This window comes from Micrasema longulum, unplaced genomic scaffold (genome assembly GCF_059751315.1).
Source record: "Micrasema longulum isolate JH-2025_06_02 unplaced genomic scaffold, ASM5975131v1 h1tg002503l, whole genome shotgun sequence".
NCBI lineage: Eukaryota > Metazoa > Arthropoda > Insecta > Trichoptera > Brachycentridae > Micrasema > Micrasema longulum.
The window spans coordinates 34,627-53,496 of NW_028279645.1; the positions used below are offsets into that span (position 1 = coordinate 34,627).

The 18,870-nt window shown below is 37.0% G+C and overlaps 1 protein-coding gene across 2 annotated transcripts in view; it reads right to left on the reverse strand.

Moving 5' to 3' along the window:
* LOC148272069 (3-phosphoinositide-dependent protein kinase 1-like) overlaps nucleotides 1-15,072 on the reverse strand; it is a 30,834-nt gene extending 15,762 nt beyond the window's left edge. The window contains exon 1 of one of the 2 annotated variants that reach the window (XM_088240571.1): nucleotides 14,459-15,072. In XM_088240571.1, coding sequence (XP_088096697.1) covers nucleotides 14,459-14,593 — 135 coding nt within the window. In that variant the 5' untranslated portion in view covers nucleotides 14,594-15,072. Of the gene's footprint in view, nucleotides 1-13,434; nucleotides 13,897-14,458 lie in introns of those variants that run through there. The other variant, XM_088240573.1, reaches the window with a different exon arrangement.
* Nucleotides 15,073-18,870: the final 3,798 nt, after the last annotated feature.

The window sequence follows — 18,870 nt, forward strand, 5'->3', positions numbered from 1 at the left end:
AGTCTAGTCTAATTGAACGAAGTGCATAATTAGAGAGAAAAATAGGTATCTTACGTAATATATACGGTCTGCGACACCATTCGCACCATGTAACTGTGCCATTTGAGAGTGCATCCTGTAGTTGACGCGTACTGCCCGCGTCCGCTCGCAACTCCGCACGGAATCAGGCGCGTCCGATATAGGTATGGAGCAGTGGCGAGTGACAACTATGAATGGCGATGATCCTACTCCAACAATTGCGAGGTCCAACAGGTCTCCATTCACCGTTAAGTGAGTACCGACACAAATGTAGCTCCAGCGGAAATGATATATGGCTTAACAATACTAATGCCTCGACAATCCTAATAGCGAGGTCCATAATGTAACAAAGCGGAAATCTGATTGAGTAAGACGTACGTCGGGAACGCTTCCTAATAAGATTCAAAATGTTAAAAGCCTAAGTGCTATCTGTCCGAGAGAAAGAAATAGAAAAGAATGAGAGAGTTTAGTTTAAAATCCACGTACTAGATAAATAATCCATACATGGGAGTCGATATTACGTAGTCTCGCGTGTTGCGTAGGGTCGCGGCCGGGGCGAGGCGCGAAGCGGAGCCCGTCCGCCTTCCGCCATTCGCCATCCGGTCGCAGATGTGTTCATTCATGAGATATCCGAGGTCAGACTGGGTCGGATGCTGCTGCGGAGTGCGCCGGCACTCGTACCCGCACCCGTGCCTCGCGTGGCTCCGTGGCTGACTGCTGACTGCCGGAGCTCGCGGTGCCAGCGCGCCCACGCCACGTGGGAGACCGCGATGGATAGGATCACACGCCCGACGGCCCGGAGCGCAATCACGATGCGCGGGAAAATGTATCTGCCTTTGTTCAATTTTTATGAATGATCAACGTAGCGAGTACCGCTAGAATCGCGAACGGAAAATACGATTTAAGAGAGTATGGGAAAATGTACACCGGTCAATTAGTAATATTGTAGTAAAAACCAATTTAAAATAGGTTGGCTGTAAAAGAGGGAAATACAAAAAAATCGCAACATTGGCGTGGGAAGATTGGATAAATTGTGTTATGTACCTGATTGACATGCCTAATGCATCGTAATTCGCGTTTAATTTGACTTACAGAAGAGAGCTAAACTCCCGTTGGAGAAGGTGATGTAACATCGCGTTACATTAAGCAAAAGACTGGATATTTTTAATAAATATAATACGTAACATAATAAAGGCCTGTCATAGTAAAATATGACTTAATTTATTTTTAAATAAGAGAGATATAATGTATCAAGTCATGTATTTTACGTAGACTTATGTGACCACTGACAATATAGTCACACGGGGGTTAATGTTGTCGCATTGGGAAACGTAATAGACTGTAAGTCCGAGAAATATACAGTACGAAATAATAATGTTACGACTTGTCACCGAAAGGCGTATTCCGGTATCGCATTTGGGGGCGAGTCGGTGCCCGGACTGCTCGGTACGGGAATGGGCGGCCGATAAGCCAGATACGCCTAAACAGTATCGGACCTTATCTGGACTCTGGACGAGGCAACAAAGCCAAAAGCCCCAGCCTTATCTGTAGGAATAGTCCCGCGTATCCTGCATCGGACGGGAAGTAAGGCCGAGTAGTGGCGAATATGATGAGATAGTCTGGAAACTGGAATTGCCTCCTGACCTGTTGTGGCGCGAAAAGTGGACTTTAAGAATAAGAATCCATTCAAAAAGATATGTCGTAACTGTTAAAATTCTTACAGGTAAGTAATAGATTGTTACATAATTTTTAGAATGAAGAAAGCAAAAACAATATTGTGCCTGACATGAAATATTTATTTAAAAATGTGTTGTTGTTGCACACATTTAACAGTCTCTGGACTGGCGCCGTAGGCGTAAGACTGATCACTTTACATTTATTTAATAAAATAATCGAGACATGTAGCGGTCGGTGTACTAACGCAGTGCCCCATGAAAGGAATTTACAAAAATGGCGATGGTTTACGAAATGCGATGTATCAGGTATTAAGTATTTTCACATTTTTGGTTACATATCGAAGGTTGAATTCCTCTACACGTAACCAACACATTCACGGCAAACAAAAGAAACCATTTCAACAATAATATCAGAGGGTCACAAAAATAATACGAGTATCATGCGACGGGAAGTGGTGACTTTTGGCCTTTTCATAGATAATCGAGAGTCGTATGTGTTCATTTTTCATTCGTACATTCGTAGTCAAACCGTATGGAAGGAAACATACATAATACATATCTGACAAGAAATTAAAATAATTAAATTATTATACACATTACCATTTACGGGGAATCTTCGAACAGATGATGGAATTCTCATTGAAGGCTACAAATAATATATTATTATTCAATTAGCTATTCTCATCACGAAAACCACAATTTATTATTATTATATCAAATAAGATAGCTTAGATAGATAACAAAATCACAATTCTGTAAATAAAATCATGGAGACTGGTAAGATTGAAATATCGTTTTTTATATCAACAAGTAAATACAATAATATATACATCTAATAAAACAGGGAGTTGATTAGGAAAGAACACAACCTACATACCGAAATAGTGTAGGATAGATAAGTTTCTTTAAGCGCAATCCAAAACACGAAGCAAGTATTATTGACGAGACAAATATAAATGCATTTGGACTGCGGATACTTTGGAGTATGGACCGACGCAACGCCGACGGTAACACAACTGCATATTGTAAGTGTGTCAAAACTTGTTATAATTCCAACGGTCAACGCATCTAGTACACACATAAACAGTGCCAGTTTCGTAATTGAGTCGAATCATTAAAACGTCTCAATTACGATAATATTATTATCGGGTTCAGTTTAAGGCAAGCGATGCAGTTTCCGATCGACGCGTGATCGCGGCGGACCAAGGCTGACGTTGCAAGTCAAATACCGCCCGTTTCATATTCTACACGTGTAAAGTTTTCCATTACGGTGTGTTTTATTACACGGCCTGAATAATAGTAAAATTTAAGATGAAATAGTGCACCGATAATATCCCTGCAACGAGTGAAATACGCGATATTTCTGTTTACCGATTATGATTATGATTACAAAACGGATTTATACGCGTGGAAAGAGTTTAGCGAATGTCAACGAATTTTATTTATTTTTAAATTTAAAAAATCTAATTTCTTCCAACCAACCGATGCAATAAGAGTGTTATTTATATCGGTGATGTTTCGAAACGTATTTGAGCGAAAACGAAATAATAAAACTAAATATATACAAAAATAGCAGTATGAATATTTGTATATAAATTCATTAAAATCAATACTAATATTCAATGGGAAAATTTGCCAGTACCTAGGACTAACTCAAGGAAAAACGACTTTTTCATTAGAGCATGTCATTATTATAATACTGTTCTCTCCGGTCACGCAGAAATTTTTCATCCCTCTTATTTGAAATAAAGAAAATTCCTCATAAAAAGTACACCCCTTTAGTTTTACGATGTCAGTAATTATGTATGTATCCGTATGTTCATTATTATATTTTTGTACCTTTAACATTATTTTTATATAACTTTTTTCTTTTCTTATTCTTTAAATTTAAATTTATCTTGTTTCTATTAACTTTATTTTTATAACTGCAAATAAGTATATGTATTTTTATTTTATTTGCAAGTTTCTAAGTGCCTAACAATTGTTAATTGCTTTTATTTTGATACCGATGATGTACTTAATCGATATCTTACACTACTGTGGAAAATGTTTATTGACGGTTTTCACAATTTTCGTTCATATGTATTCTTATTTTTTTTTTATACAATATATGTAAAAACTGTTGTTTTTTTCCCAAATAATAATAAATAAATAAATAAATAAAAGGAATAAAGAGAGAGGAAAAGAGAGATTGAGGAAGAGAAAGGAGAGGTTTCTTCAGACGTGAACGTCAAACAGAGATACTGCAGAAACATATTCGCTAGTGGATGGGAGATGATAGATGATTCCACAGTCGAGCCGCATGGACACTTTAAATATGAGTTGGATATGGAATAGATAATGTATATGTGATATTAATTTATCGAGTGTTGTTTCCGAGTGTCTTTCCATATTATGCAAGTCAACCGACAAAGAATCCGGAAATGTATGCATATTATTTTATAGACAGCGGAGCCATTCAATTAAAAATAGCATTTCGCGCATACAACGTTCACGTGAACGCAAAAGGAAAACAATAAAACGGTTTATTATAATGTTTTGAAAATAAAACAGCTAGTTGATAATAAAACTGGCACGTTTCTGAATAACATTTCAATAAAGACAGGTCAACAATACTGATAATTCCCGTTAACAACGAGCGGCGAGAAAAACATCTTTTCACAGAGAAACGAAATGTAGCGAAATGTTATCACGGCACAGAGTGACCACCCCGAAGCCCGAAGTCAATTATCGTTCGTGCCACTAGTAAACATAAAACCAATAAAACAACAATTCGACACGTCTTGATGGCTCAATATTTGAATACCGGCGAAAATACAATTATCTCCGAGTAATTAAGAGATAGCACATTCTAAAGGTCATATAAACTATGAAAGTGACAGTAAGCAGTACCGAAAATAGTCCAGCATGATATGTGAGCGTGTATTATTGTTGTGACGAGCACGCGAAGGATGTGTGCTCTAGATGGGTTCTTATCTTTACGGCAACAAACATAAACAGCTATTATGACGAAATGAAAAATGAATGTGCGTGATGCGAGTGGGCGAGTCTTGTAGGGTGAGTGTCAGTAGGACAAAATCCAGACAAAACATTCGATATGAGCTAGTACTGCTGCGTATACGGCTACATATCCATCGCGAATAGCCACCTACTGTAGTCGGACTGACATCTGTCAAGTAAGTGTCACGTGTCAGCGATGGAACACTCCACTCTTGAGTGGAGGAAACAGTGACCGGTAAGACTGCCAACATTTCGTTAATATACTGTTTTTAAATTTAGAATATACATATTTTAATAGCAAAAATTAAAGTAGTCGGAGAATTTATACGAGAAGATGGTTTAGAGATTGGATTATTCGCACATTTTCTCATACTAGGACATTTCAGAAGATAGGTGTGGTGTAATGATTTTAAGTTTGAAAACCGCAGAAACGCACCGGGAGGACCGAATTTTGAAGGGAAACTGTTATTCAATGAGTACCTAAGTGAATGATGAATAATTACGATTAAGGTGACATAAAGCTGAGGTACTTAACCTTTTATTTGGGCGGGTGTATTTACTGAATGATTCACTCGGGTTGAGTGGATGGGCATATCACGAGGTGTTATCAGGTGCGACCGACCATAATATTGTGTATCCCGCCAGCAAGCGGCAAGAAAACATATTTTATTAACTTTTTATCAAAGTAACTGGCGCCATCGCGCATTGCTAAATTGCGATCGTAACCTTAAGTGGATTTATATAGTGACATTTGCGGCCAGCAAATAACGAGGAAACTAATCGTGCGAAGTAAATAATCAATTAGATAACCATAAACAAATAAAACATATTAATACGAAATGATATCGAATGTTTCATTCAAAATAAAAAATATAATTAAAGTGACCAAAATCAAAAAGTGTTTAATCCACCTATATACGAGTATATATCGCTTATCGGCTAATGTGAATGAATTTACTCAAATACCGAACGGAGCAAATGAGAATTATTCATATACATAGAAACGGTTAAAAATAGCTTTGGCGATTAGCATAATAAATGTCTCTAACCGGTCTGAATACAAATGATAGCCATTTTGCGATACCTATGGCGAGGAAAACAAATTCATTTAGTCAGAACTCGGAACACAAGGAGCAACAACCATTCGCTATTTTATTGGTCGAGTCGAAATATCTACACACTCGACGAAGTATAGAAACTTGTAAATTTACAGAGTTTTAAAAGACCACCCGAGTCCAGTTTTGTAATAATCTATTCAACACCTGGTTTTGCCTGCGTCCACGTTAATTTGACGTCATGTAGAAGTGTGGCGGATAAAAAGAATTGTTTGCTGATACGTGATAAGAAATACCGAGTTTCGCAAACCTGCCCGAAGTGGGAGTTTATCGCTATCAAACATCGCTGGTGATGTCAAAGGTTTATGACCGAATCCAAACCAAAATGACGTCAATTAAAACCATTTACTTAACGCAAATATTTAGGCATGACACGTACTATGGTGATATATGGTACTCTAGATGAAAACCGCGCCAAGAAGAATGTGTTCTCCCGAGTTAAAAACATGTTTTATAGTTTGGAAGATATCAGGCAAAGATCAACATTCAAATTGCGTCTTTAATTATATTAATTTACCGAAACTACTCAGGAAGTTTCAATTGAAAAGAGAACATCAAAATTACACCCAGCAAAACTAGCATTGCATTTTCCTGAATAACATCAGAGGTCATACCGTATGGGTAGTGGGTATATCGCTGGTTCAAAGGTGTTTATAAACGCAGGTAATGTATTTCTGGCATAAGCGTTAACCGGACTTCAGAACCAAAAAGATTTCTATGTATAAATATCAATGGGTTATGGACTAAGTCATGTTTTAACGGGTAAGTCATGTTTTTTTTTCTACTACAATCTACTTTAATAATTTAAGCTAATGTTATAACTTAACTGCTGTAATTTTGATAGAAGAGAATTAAAATAAATATATTACTCTGGGCGGAATGAATGATACCGAATATAGAAACAATGCACGTCTACATGCACATCGCATGGCTACAGTCAAGTGAAAATCCCGAAAGGGAAATCGAGCGGATATTAGTTCGGTTCGATTCCTGGCAAGGTCGACACGAAACTTTTTTTTTTTTAAGTAGCCGTACCGTGCATTGTCTCTGAACAGCACATGAAGGGTGAGATTGGGCGCCCTGAAAAATCGAGATATGCTGCATTTGGTGTACCAAGTACCGACGAAGTGCCCCATGTACCATGAGAATGGTGATTTATTTAGGCAAAGTTAAAAGAGGCTCTGCCAAATAGGGGACCGCGAGCTTACGGCTAAAATGTCATGTGCGCAGTTTTTTGTTTCATTTATGGACACCGCTTGATGATTATTATGCACGAAGTGTCCTACGCGAGCGCAATAGCATCCGGGACAAACGTCACCTGGATCTTCATTTTTGCTTTTGGCGGAACTTGACCAAGATTTAATTACTCGACGATACGGCATTCATTAAAATAATTAATCATAGATAATAATTAACAGTATCAAATTTGCAAATTTAAAAAAAAGGGTGATATAATTTGTAGGTACGGTGAAAATAATAGAAGCTGACCATTTTGTTAAAACCTCAAGTAGCTAGGGAGTAGGGAGTGAAAAACAGAAATTGGCGATCAAACTAAATTTGCAGTTGAAACAGACCGTTAAGTTGAAAGCTATAAAGATTAATAATCATAACCTCGACAAATTGTTCCATCGGGCAATACTACCCATAGCCGATGAAAGAGTACCCGCGGATGATCGTAACTCTCGTTGAAGCCATTTCCGCTTTGATGTTAACAACTTGCAAGTAGCGGTTTAAGAAAGTGCCAGTTATGTGACTCAAATTGAAGGAAGTATGCGCCCGCTTACATACAATTTGCATGACTAAATTCCTCACATCGCTTGATTAACAAATGAGTTCTAAAACAACAAAAGAAAGTCGAGAAAACGTAACTCCCGGGAAACGGGTGCCGTCACTTCAAATGATTCAGTAGCTACGGACGCGGACTTACACATTTCATTGGATGAATCGATTTTAACGTGTCAATAATAAACTAATTTAATCGATCATCTTACCCGAAGTAATAAAGCGAAAGAATTTAATTTGTTTTTGGTGCGAGAAATCGCTAAATAATATAGAAACAGAATTCACTTCCAGCTGTAAATGCCAATGAAGCATTAAAATGGCTGTGAAAATAGAAAGTTTCGCGAAATAATGTCATGGAATGATAAATAGAAGGAGCATTTTAGTAAGTTATACATGGACAACGCGAATAACATTCTATCTCCACAAATTTGACATGAATTTACGAGAACCTGAATCAAAACGGCGCTTCTGTGTAGCGCACAACTAACACAACAAACCGGAAACTAAATTTTGTATAAAAAGTAGTATCTTACAATATGTCAAACTGCAATTTAAAAATGTATTTTCATGTAAACAATATTTTTTAATAATTTTCGATAAAATATAAATTTTCGACGCTTCAAATTGCGCAAATCATCGAGTCATTCGGAATGTTAAAACGTTTCTTATCTCAAATCTTGAATCCGGGCTCCGAAAATGTTAAATAGGTCTATGTATTATACAAGGCCGCAAATCGCGCTGTATTTTGATTTCCTAAAATGTGATCCATACAATATCCGTCGACGGTTACTGCTCGAAAGGACATTAAAATATGTAGGTTACATATATATCTACTACTGTGCGCATAGGCACTCCCGATATGATTATGTATGAACCCGAGTAGTATACGTGCACACGTATTGAAGTCAAACTATGTAATACAATCTTAAATGATAGACTTTAAATGCATAAACGAGATTCGAGCACCTTCACGGTACAACGATAGTTATCGGTGCCGGGAGATCTGTTATTTATAAGCAGTCAATCCTTAACACTAACAAATACAAGTATAGTTTCGTCTCGTCAATCTATTGCGCCAGACTCTGGTTCTAAATTGATGCAGTATGGAAATCTAACCTTACCTTCGGAGCTGCCAGGACCAGTACGGAGGCGAGGTTATTCGCGATGTCGCATGTCGTGCCTAGTTTGTTATACGCACCATACTAAATAATTACCTACAAGACATGAATGTGAGGGCATCAATGCTAATAGGGCACTACAACTACGAGCACGTGTGACGTAATTACAACTGCTGCGTAAAAACAGTGTTTAAATATTCCATAAAATCTTAAATCTACGAGTACACAAACGTTGCATAACTGGCGCTAGCAAATGTGACGAGGCGACGCAATCATTTACACAGAGTCATCGTGACTTAGGTTTAGGATATTTCGTGTATTTACAACTACTAGAAGGTGTCAACATCGTCATTACATTTTCATAGCTCTATATTATGGTATAGTTGCATAAAACAATGATGAAAGCAGTTAAAATCTAAGAATATGTAAATCCGGGGCACAAATTGTTTTATTTTAAGAACATTGCAAAATGATTCATTTTCGATTCAAAAATATTTGTCGAATACAAGGAAAGGAACGCTTTATCGGAGTTTTTCGACTCAATATTTCCGAGAAAGAGCTGAATGACCGCAATAAAAACAGGAAAATACCACACGTTTGTACACAAGTATATAATATAGATGTAGGTACCACAGGCCGCAGGTTTTGCGAACCTAATAAGAGAGATTTCTAGCTATTCGTACAAATACTTTTTCCCGAAGGTAGGTAGCAGGTACTCGGGTACTACGATTATTGCTGGCAGACACGGTAAGCCGAGAACCCTTTGGTATTCACAAATAAGATATTTTTTGTATAATGCGCCAGAATATGCATCTTATACCTTATAATTAAAGGTAGGTTATACCCGTATACAGAGACAAACCTTAAGGTGAGGTAGGTACATTCTATTGTCTTTACCTTCGGGTTGTTCTATGCATATGAGATTAGAATGTACTTTCCTCACCTTGAGTTTTGTCTCTGCATACGAGTATTAGTCTTATATAACGTAGAAAAACGTTGATTATGTTATTAATCAATTAATATTGGAATGGGTTGAAATATTAGTTGCGCTAGCGGAAGAAAACTTCCACAAAACTTTTGTTGGACCAGTGTTTCGTGGGTACTCATTTTGAAGTTAAAGTTTTTTAGAATAATATCTACATAATGGAACTGGCGAACGAGCTCCTTAAAGGAGAAAACGAGGTGAATGATTCACCAAGTCAAAACATATGGCGATAATCCGTATAAGGTTACCTACGTGGAGGCGGCGCCAATTGTGAGCCAGTACCAGTACTCCTGTGCTCGGTACCTCAGATGAGGTAGAAGTTCCGATCCACGGGTATCGCGTATTATAACAGCTCAATCAGCAAAATATTGCCCTGTAAAAATCTTAGGCTGTTTGAAAACCAACGAATCGGAAAACGCTTAAGATCAACTCAATAATGTATAATATATCAAAGTAGCAATAGACTAGCAGACAAAGTGATGCGTATGAGCTTCGGATTTACTAAATAAAAAAAATATTCTGCAATGTCGAGAAACTGGTATATCCACAATACGCATCGACAGAATGTTGAATTTCGCTACCAAAATAATTCGCTAAAATATACATAAACAGATATCGGTTGCGTACAGTGATACCGGTTTAACTGTAAACTAAATACCAATTACGAAATAACAATGGCCGAGCGGGCAGACGAACAAAAACGTGGCCGAGTTAAGACTGCCGCGCGCTTTCCCACGGTCCTCTCGGAGTGCTTCCAGCACCAGCGACCCGAGTGCCGAGGGAACAGTGTAGAAGATAAAGGACTCCGATCGTAGGTACTGTATACTACGACACAACACGTAAGCTTAGGCTGATTCACGCTTCACTTCGCCAACGACTGTTGTCTGTCGCGTTATTAAGGAATCACGATAGTAGGAGTAAAGGAATGCAGAATATGACTTCAACAATTTGCGGTAATTCTAATTTGCAACGCGCATCACGTGAGACCGGACATACAAATATAAAAATATCATCGCGATCCTTATGTAAAGCGAGTTTATGCACGTAGGTATTTGTTTATTTAAAATTTCTCGAACGTGGATGAATAACATGTCAATAAAGAGCGAATGCAAATGCTTAATGTTTAACCCGAGTATCCGACCGTCGCTATTTACAAACATCAGAAGCTAACCTCGGTAAATTATTGACGAATCGATTCCGCAATTCCGTTAGAGTTACGACGGAGTTGCGGGACCGTGACAAGTAGTAAAGTAAGTAGCGATGGTCAGCCATCAGGCGTTAACGTCGAGGATCGGAACTTACTGTTTGTAAACACTAACCGCGGGACCGCACGAACGCGAAACATCGCTGTAGTGGAGTACGTAGCGAATTTACTGATTGTACGTACATATTAAGATACACTTTGCAATACTTTGCACCCGCTGCGATGGATTATGCCTGTCACATAAACAATAATTATCTCGCCGAAGTGCGTAATAAAATATATTGAACACAAAGAATGCTAAAAATGACGGCCGATCACCGGTAAAAACGTGCCAAAATGAAATTTCTCGCGTACTTACACATAAAAAGGGAACACTGAAAGAGGTGGGAGGTGCCCTACTTAATTTAAAGTAATTACAAAAATTTGCGCTATTCCTCGAATGCTATATATTGCGTGACAGCATCGAGCTAGTTTGCTGGTTACAGATCAGATGTAATGTAAGTGTAATGAAGAAGTGTCGATAGAACAGTTGTGAATGTAGCAAAACTGGCACACCATACCGAGCATTAGGCTGGCGCAGTAATTACTAAAGCTTCAAGAATGCACAATCGTGTTCGATCTAAGGCCAAACAAACGTAAATAGCTTAAAAGGGGTCAGGTGCAGGATGCTGCAATAGGTAAGAAAGGCAATTCGCCTCATTCCTTGCATAACGCCTACAGCGAGCTATTGCGGAAATATTCACCTAGATCTCAGACTTCCATATAAACAGTCGTTGTTGGATCGGAGGCGCATCAACTTGCGCGTAAAAAGCATTTATTTCGTTACTTTCAGCGAAGGCGAAAGATACTAAAATGAATATTTGTACGCCGAAGTATTTAATATGATATTGACACACATATTTCCTCATGGTATGCTGGAATCAATGATGAACAGCGTTCATGGAGATTTATTGTTATGATGTGTATATTTCTATACAGCATATCACATTTCCGTCTGTTCAATCTAACCATTAATATTAATTGATTCAATAAAGGAGACATCTCGCTACGCGGTTGTTTAAATTTACAGTTAGTTATTTATTTCAGTAAAACTATGATAGTTATAAATATTATTTGCATTTTGTATACGACTATCGACGATCAGCAAGTAGAAACAAATGATAAACATCACTACATCCTCTTAATGAACAACCATTAACGTCCTCACGCGATATGTTTGTTTTGAACGTAAATAAGAAGTTAAGGAAATCAAATTAAATACCGACGTACTTATAACATGTTAAATAAAATATTTAAAAAACGAAAGACGTTTCTTACATCAGGGAAATAGTTATATAACGTTATACCCGGCGTGTATACCCACCCGGTAGGGTATTTTAGAAATTTATGTGAGTAATAAGTACCTACAAATAAAAAACACGATATTTTTAGATCCTTTTCATACCTATACACAAATTCGACTGTCCGTAATTTGTAAGTGTGTACCATATTGGATCGTAAATAACATTTATATACGGCTAGCAAAAAAAGGACAGTTAAGCCAATAAAAATATTTTACAGTGGCAAAAATAAAATTCATACTTTCTAAAACTGTCGACAGTTTTTATTATTATTTTTAAATCTTTGCATATTTTAATTTAACAACACTGTGCTAGTAGTGTAAAATATAACATATCATGATTCACGACAAAAAGATACAATTACAACATAATATGTCAGTTGGAACGAGATTGCGTACTTATGTTTGTTGATCAATTTCAATCATTTTTATGTTGAGAAATTATTTTTATTATTGATAACGATTGAACTGTTTGGAAAAATTACCTACGCGTAATCTGATATAAATAATTACGCAAATATAGGAGTAATAAATTGATCACATTTTTGTTTATTTTGAGTTATACGTTGACTGGGTTCGTGGTAAATAACTATTCGTCGGAACTTATATTACTTATGCATCCCTTATACTATACACCCCGACGATGTGATCTCAAAACCACTCGACATATAACTCAAAATTATTGGTTTATGGAAATTTATAAACAAAAAGGTGAAAAATGTAAATGAGTATTTGATAATAAACTTATTCTAATATGGCTAGTAAAATGTAATTAGTAAATGTCTTAAAGTAAATGATATTTTTTGGTCCACAGTAGGTACTAATAAATGACAGAAAAGTAATTATTTGGATCGCGCCACTATCTATTGTTTTGAAATGACGGGTCATTTAACACCCGCGGTGTATACATTGAATAAGGAAAAATCTTAATTTATGAAACAAACAAATAATAACGACGAGTCGATAAGACTGGGAGACGACGGAAAAACAAGTGGAAATAGATCAAAACAAAACGTCCAACCGCAGAATATACGGTATTTGCATAAAACAATATTTTATGGAAATTAATAATTTAAATTCCTCGCACATCGTGCAGACCCAAAAATAATTAAACTTCGTATTCGGCGCAATGCCCGGAGAGAAAATAAGAAAAACATGGATAAATAATGAAATAATGTAAGCAAAACTAATACGTACCTAAAAACGGAAAATTTTGAGGGATTTTTCAATGGACGATCACGAATGTAAAGAACTTAAAATGCCTACCGGAAATTAAAACATATTTTTAGGGAGAAATTTGAAAGAATTTAATGAGAAAAAGTATTAGTGCATATTTTTTGAATAATCAGTTGGATACTTTTAGAACTCTAATTCAAAATACACTCGTGTAATTTAAAATGTTATGATTTTACGTGAACTTTTTCAGACACATAATTCAGGGCAGATTCCGTTGAAATACTATGTCTACCGGTGTCGCTTGAATGGGGTTCTTGGAATATGAAATATTTGGCACCGTCAGCGTCACCCGGAGGAGGCGCTCCAGGAAGGCAGGACGGGAGGACGGCAGGACGGCGCGAGAGACGAGCGCGAGCGGCAGCAGCGACGGCGCGCGAGAGAAAGGGGCACGGGACCGCCTCCGATGGCCGCGCGGAGCTCAGTGACGCGAGTGAAGGGCGGCGGGCGGAGGCACCTCGGGGAGACCGCACACCGCACAGGTATTTATACCGAAAGTATTCTGGCCGGACTCTCGAGGCGGTGGAGGCATTCGACTCCGTTATGTCAAGCGATGAGCCACATTTACAGTAGGTACCGCATTCCACGGGGCATTTTTGTGCGAATGCTATTTACAATGAAAGTGAGCAATAAACCAAACGCTTCAAACACCATTCCGGATTTAAACGAAAATATTGCAGCCATGGCGATATAATGGTTTGAAAAAAAAACAAGACGAACGAATTGAGAAATTAAAATAATTTAATAAAAACTCTTAAAAATATGTATAATTAACGGATACAATATCATACTTACTAGGAAGAAACATTTTTCTAACATAGTGTAATAAAAAGATAGGCATGTGTAAACTTTCTAATTCTCAATATCATCGGATCGAAGTTGATTCCGTAAATATTCCGATGATTAGAATAATTGTGGGGTATTATAGGTATCCCGAAAACTCGGAAATTAAAGTTTTTAAGATTTCAGTAGGGGTTGGTGAGCTTACCTTGGGTTTGTGAGGTGCTTGCTTGACTTGTTTGCTGGTGTTGACACCGAGAATCCGGAGGATTCTGTTGGCTGCTTCTAGCAGAGTGTCAGTCCCGCGGGATCTCCTCTTGTTCCTTATGGCCAAAGCACTCATTTCAACTTATCGGAGCACTTTTCACCTGCGAAGCCCGTTAGCGGACATTCACAAGCTTAGGATCCGTAGCCAATTCGGGATAGCTCACTTTGCTAAGGATACCACACTCCGACAACGACACTAGAAGTTTCGAGATGAGCGAAGTGGGTTAGGCGGAACGTAAACAACAACTGCAGGTAAAAGCAACGGTGTTTACAAACAACCATTCGAAAGTTCCCCGCGATGATTTCGCAACCGTTTGCAATCAAAACAACGATTGCGGAACTGATATTTACGCTCGACTGAAGAAATATTTTAACCGAAATGTCCACAAAAACTTAAACACCAAAATGTTATTTATCTATCAACAACTGGAAATATTTTTAACGATCAAAACTCGGCAGATATATTTCAAAGTTCCGAGAGCGAGCGACTCTCCACAAGAGCGGTCGAACGCGAACTGAACTGAGGCATTCGTTATTTTACTCAACGAGCGACTGGTAGAACGTCGAGCACGAGCAATTGAGCTCAAATAACCCACACATCTATATAATGTATACTATCCAGACGTACCGTACGCGCAAGTGCATTTATTTATGTGTACGTTCGTGTGAAGCGCCTACGTAACGCCGACGGCCGTATGTAGTGGTGTGTAGCGCCTGCGCCTGTATGAGAAAGCTTTCAGGCTTCGCTAGTGTCGCGTCACAATACAGACGAGCCGATTCTCGGTAGTGTGGGTTCCTAGTAAAACGAGCGCTGCGTGTATTTGTCGACAATACGTATACGTCTGCGCCGCTGCGAGTTTGGCGGGAGCGGGCACGTCTGTTTACGCGCGGTGGGTCTGCCGCCACCGCCACCGCATGGGCGAGTATTTTACAGTAAGTTTTTAGAGGAAAGCTTGCAGGAAAACTCCGCAGCTTTACACCTTATGCACGGTTTCTAAACAGGATATTGAACAGGCACACGAATCCAATGTTCGATGTTTTAAATAGGAATGCAATCAACGATCCAGAGTACCGTATTGAATGTCGGTAAAATAATATTTTTTTGTATTTTACACCGAAACTAAAAGATTTCCTCGCTAAAATTTGTTCTAAGTTGCGAAACTAACACTTTTCAATTTTGTTTTGGTATTTGTTTACATGTTTACGTTCTCGAACAGCCGTGTTGACGTCACGAGGGCGACGCGTCCGGGATGCAACTGAGGCGCCGAGGGCTCTGGCCGCGGAGCGAGGGAAAAGGGCCTGAATGGGGCCCGGGAAGGTTGGCCGCGGGACGGGGGAGCGGGGAGGCGAGGGCGCGGGCGTCGGGCTCAACAACCTACGACAGCCGCCACCACGTGGGCTGCACTACTGAGCGCCGACTACCGACTACTACTAGCATGGGTACTAGTGCAAGTTGCAAGCACGGTGTCGCTTCACGAGGTGACTATTTATTATGATCACCCAGTACAGAGTACAGGCACCTCTGCCCGTTTAGTGTGTAATGACACGACGCCTTTAGCCGTCAATCCTAATAATGATGTGCCATTAATAATTAGGGAAAACAGCCTTAGCTTATATGTATTTAAGTACGTATACTTTTTATTATAGTTATTTACAATTGCCTACACAACTCTTTTTAAAATATTCAGAAATAATTAAGAATTAAAGTATGATTTAAAAGAGAGAAAATGCTACATAAGATATAAAAAGCTGGATAAACAAAAACATTTTAAAGAAATGCAACTTACAAAAATACAGTGTAAAAGTTTTGAACAGGTAGAGGTACAAAAATTCAACTACAAAATTAAATTAATATAAGGCAGTAAAAAAATATTATGATATGGGAAAAAACATTTATGAAGAAGAAAAAAAAACAAAATTTCAACAGAAGGATAAGAAATATGTTTTAAACAACTTATGCAGTGATATTGATGAAAACTTCCTTTTTGTTTATTTCATCGTAAGGCTAGGATGATAACGATTAATTCTGAGGAAAAAGCTTGTCATTTTTTTTTGTTTTTTATAAAGAAATATTCGCGTTCTTATGATTTACCCAAATATTTCATTTTGAGGGCCATTTTCAACGAGTTGTAAATAACTTACTATTAGAAAATGGAATCAAGGTGGGGTAGAGTGGGATTCGAACCACAGACCTTTGGTCCGTGAGTCCGAGACACTAGCCACAGGACCACAACCCGATCATTAAAAAAAGGCAAAAATGTTTTTTAAATTCTCATCCTGGAAACCAAAAGTTGCCCCGAAACTAGTTAAAATGCAGTATTAAAACATGATACCGCAAAAAAGACTCAAAAGAAAATTATATAGCTACTAAAATGCAGTATTTCATAAGGTACTGCGTTTTAATGTTTTTTGAGGAAAACTAACAGCAGATACTTCTTAATATATTGAGTTTTTTTACTGAGATTTCTTGATGGAACTGCATTTTAATTATAATAATAAAAATACGTATATAGTTTTATTCCACTTTTGATTTTGAATTATTTTTTTTATAAATTTTTTACCAGTGGCCGACATCGTCAGACTGGTCAGAAACCAGTCTGACGATGTCGGTCACAACGAAACCCGGTCACTGGTAAAAAAAAATATAGAAAAAAAAAAAAAAGTGAAATAAAACTATATACGTATTTTTATTATTATAAGAAGATACTTCTTTTGAATAAATGCAGTTTGAATTAAAACAAACATTAACTTAAAAAAAAAAAAAAACATTATTGATCAAATTATGAGGTAAAATAAAATAAAAACACGTAGTTTATATTTCTACATAATATAAAATAGTCAAGTTGAAAGCACTTTTTAAAAGCGCATTTGAGTTAGAATTTCAATTATTTATTGGTTAAAAACCTGATGTCACTGCATGGGTAATTAATTTACAACTTTCCAGTAGCGGTAAATAAAAAAAGAGTTAGAAACACTTTATAGGTTTTAAAATGCTAATTACGAATCAATAATCAACTCTTAAAAATATGCGAAATACAGGCATTCAAAAATATATCTTTAAACATGTATGCATGTATATACTGTTTAATAATCAATTTCCAATATTTTATGAAAATAATACATTACACGACTTAGGCCAGTGATAACAAAATAGGATTTCATTGATAAATAAAAATAAGAGAGATATATAATAAGTATTGTGTTATTAGACTTACGTGACAAAGCCACACAAGGGTTAAGCTAATCGCACTATGAATAAATAAAAAAAGTTTGTTGATATTAATTTGTATTTGATAGGGAACATATATATTGTTTTATAAAAAAATACAGAATTATTTAGTACGGTAGTATTTCGTATAAATTTGGTAATTAGGTAAATTTATGTCGGCTAAACACGCGTGCTGCGCCTGTAAAGCCTAACTAATAAACTTACCTAATTAAAGTGTAATGAATCGATTTTTGATGAATCCACGAAAATATGGCTGGGTGAAAAACAAATTGTAGAACATTTTTTGTTTAACGTTTTGGATATTCGAAGCATTAAACACTGTGTTATTATTATAACATTGTTATTTAATAAAAATGTTGAAATAAAAAATATATATATTAGATATTAGTTATGTAAACAGATTTTATATGAAGAAAAACCGTATGTATGAAGCAGGTACCGATAAGTTTGAGAAATTAAAAATATCCACATCCAGTGATCCATAAGGCACTGTTAAATAACACCAATCACAGCGGCATGAGCATACTATCCTTACGGATAGCAAAAATATTCATTTTGTTTCATTTTGTCAATAATTTGAATCAGGTTGTGGTCCTGTGGCTAGTGTCTCGGACTCACGAACCAAAGGTCCGTGGTTCGAATCTTACTCCAACTTGATTCCCATTTTCTAATAGTGAGTTATTTATAACTCGTTGAAAATGGCCCGCAAAATTAAATATTTGGGTAAATTAAAAGAACGCAAATATTTCTTTTTTTTTTTTAAATAAAAAAATAAAAAAGACCCAAATATTTAAAGAATTATTAGACGAATAGGTACTCAGAATACTATTGAATCAATAACCTACTAGTCTAAGAAGAAGTGTAAAAAAAAAAGATTATTTGAAGTATCCTAGGCGAAATAAATCGGCAGAATTGAACTCGCATCAATAAAGGTTTCAGATATTTTACTTCACAAAAATCAACAGAAGGAAGTATCGAAGACATGTGGATGCTCAAACAGGTGTATGTTTCACAGTGTGCGGTTATACTATTATAATTTCTAAATACCATAATCAACAAAAACAACAGGGATGGAGAACAATTTCGAGAAGGGAATATGGAAGTGTAGGCATTTTCAGGGCTCG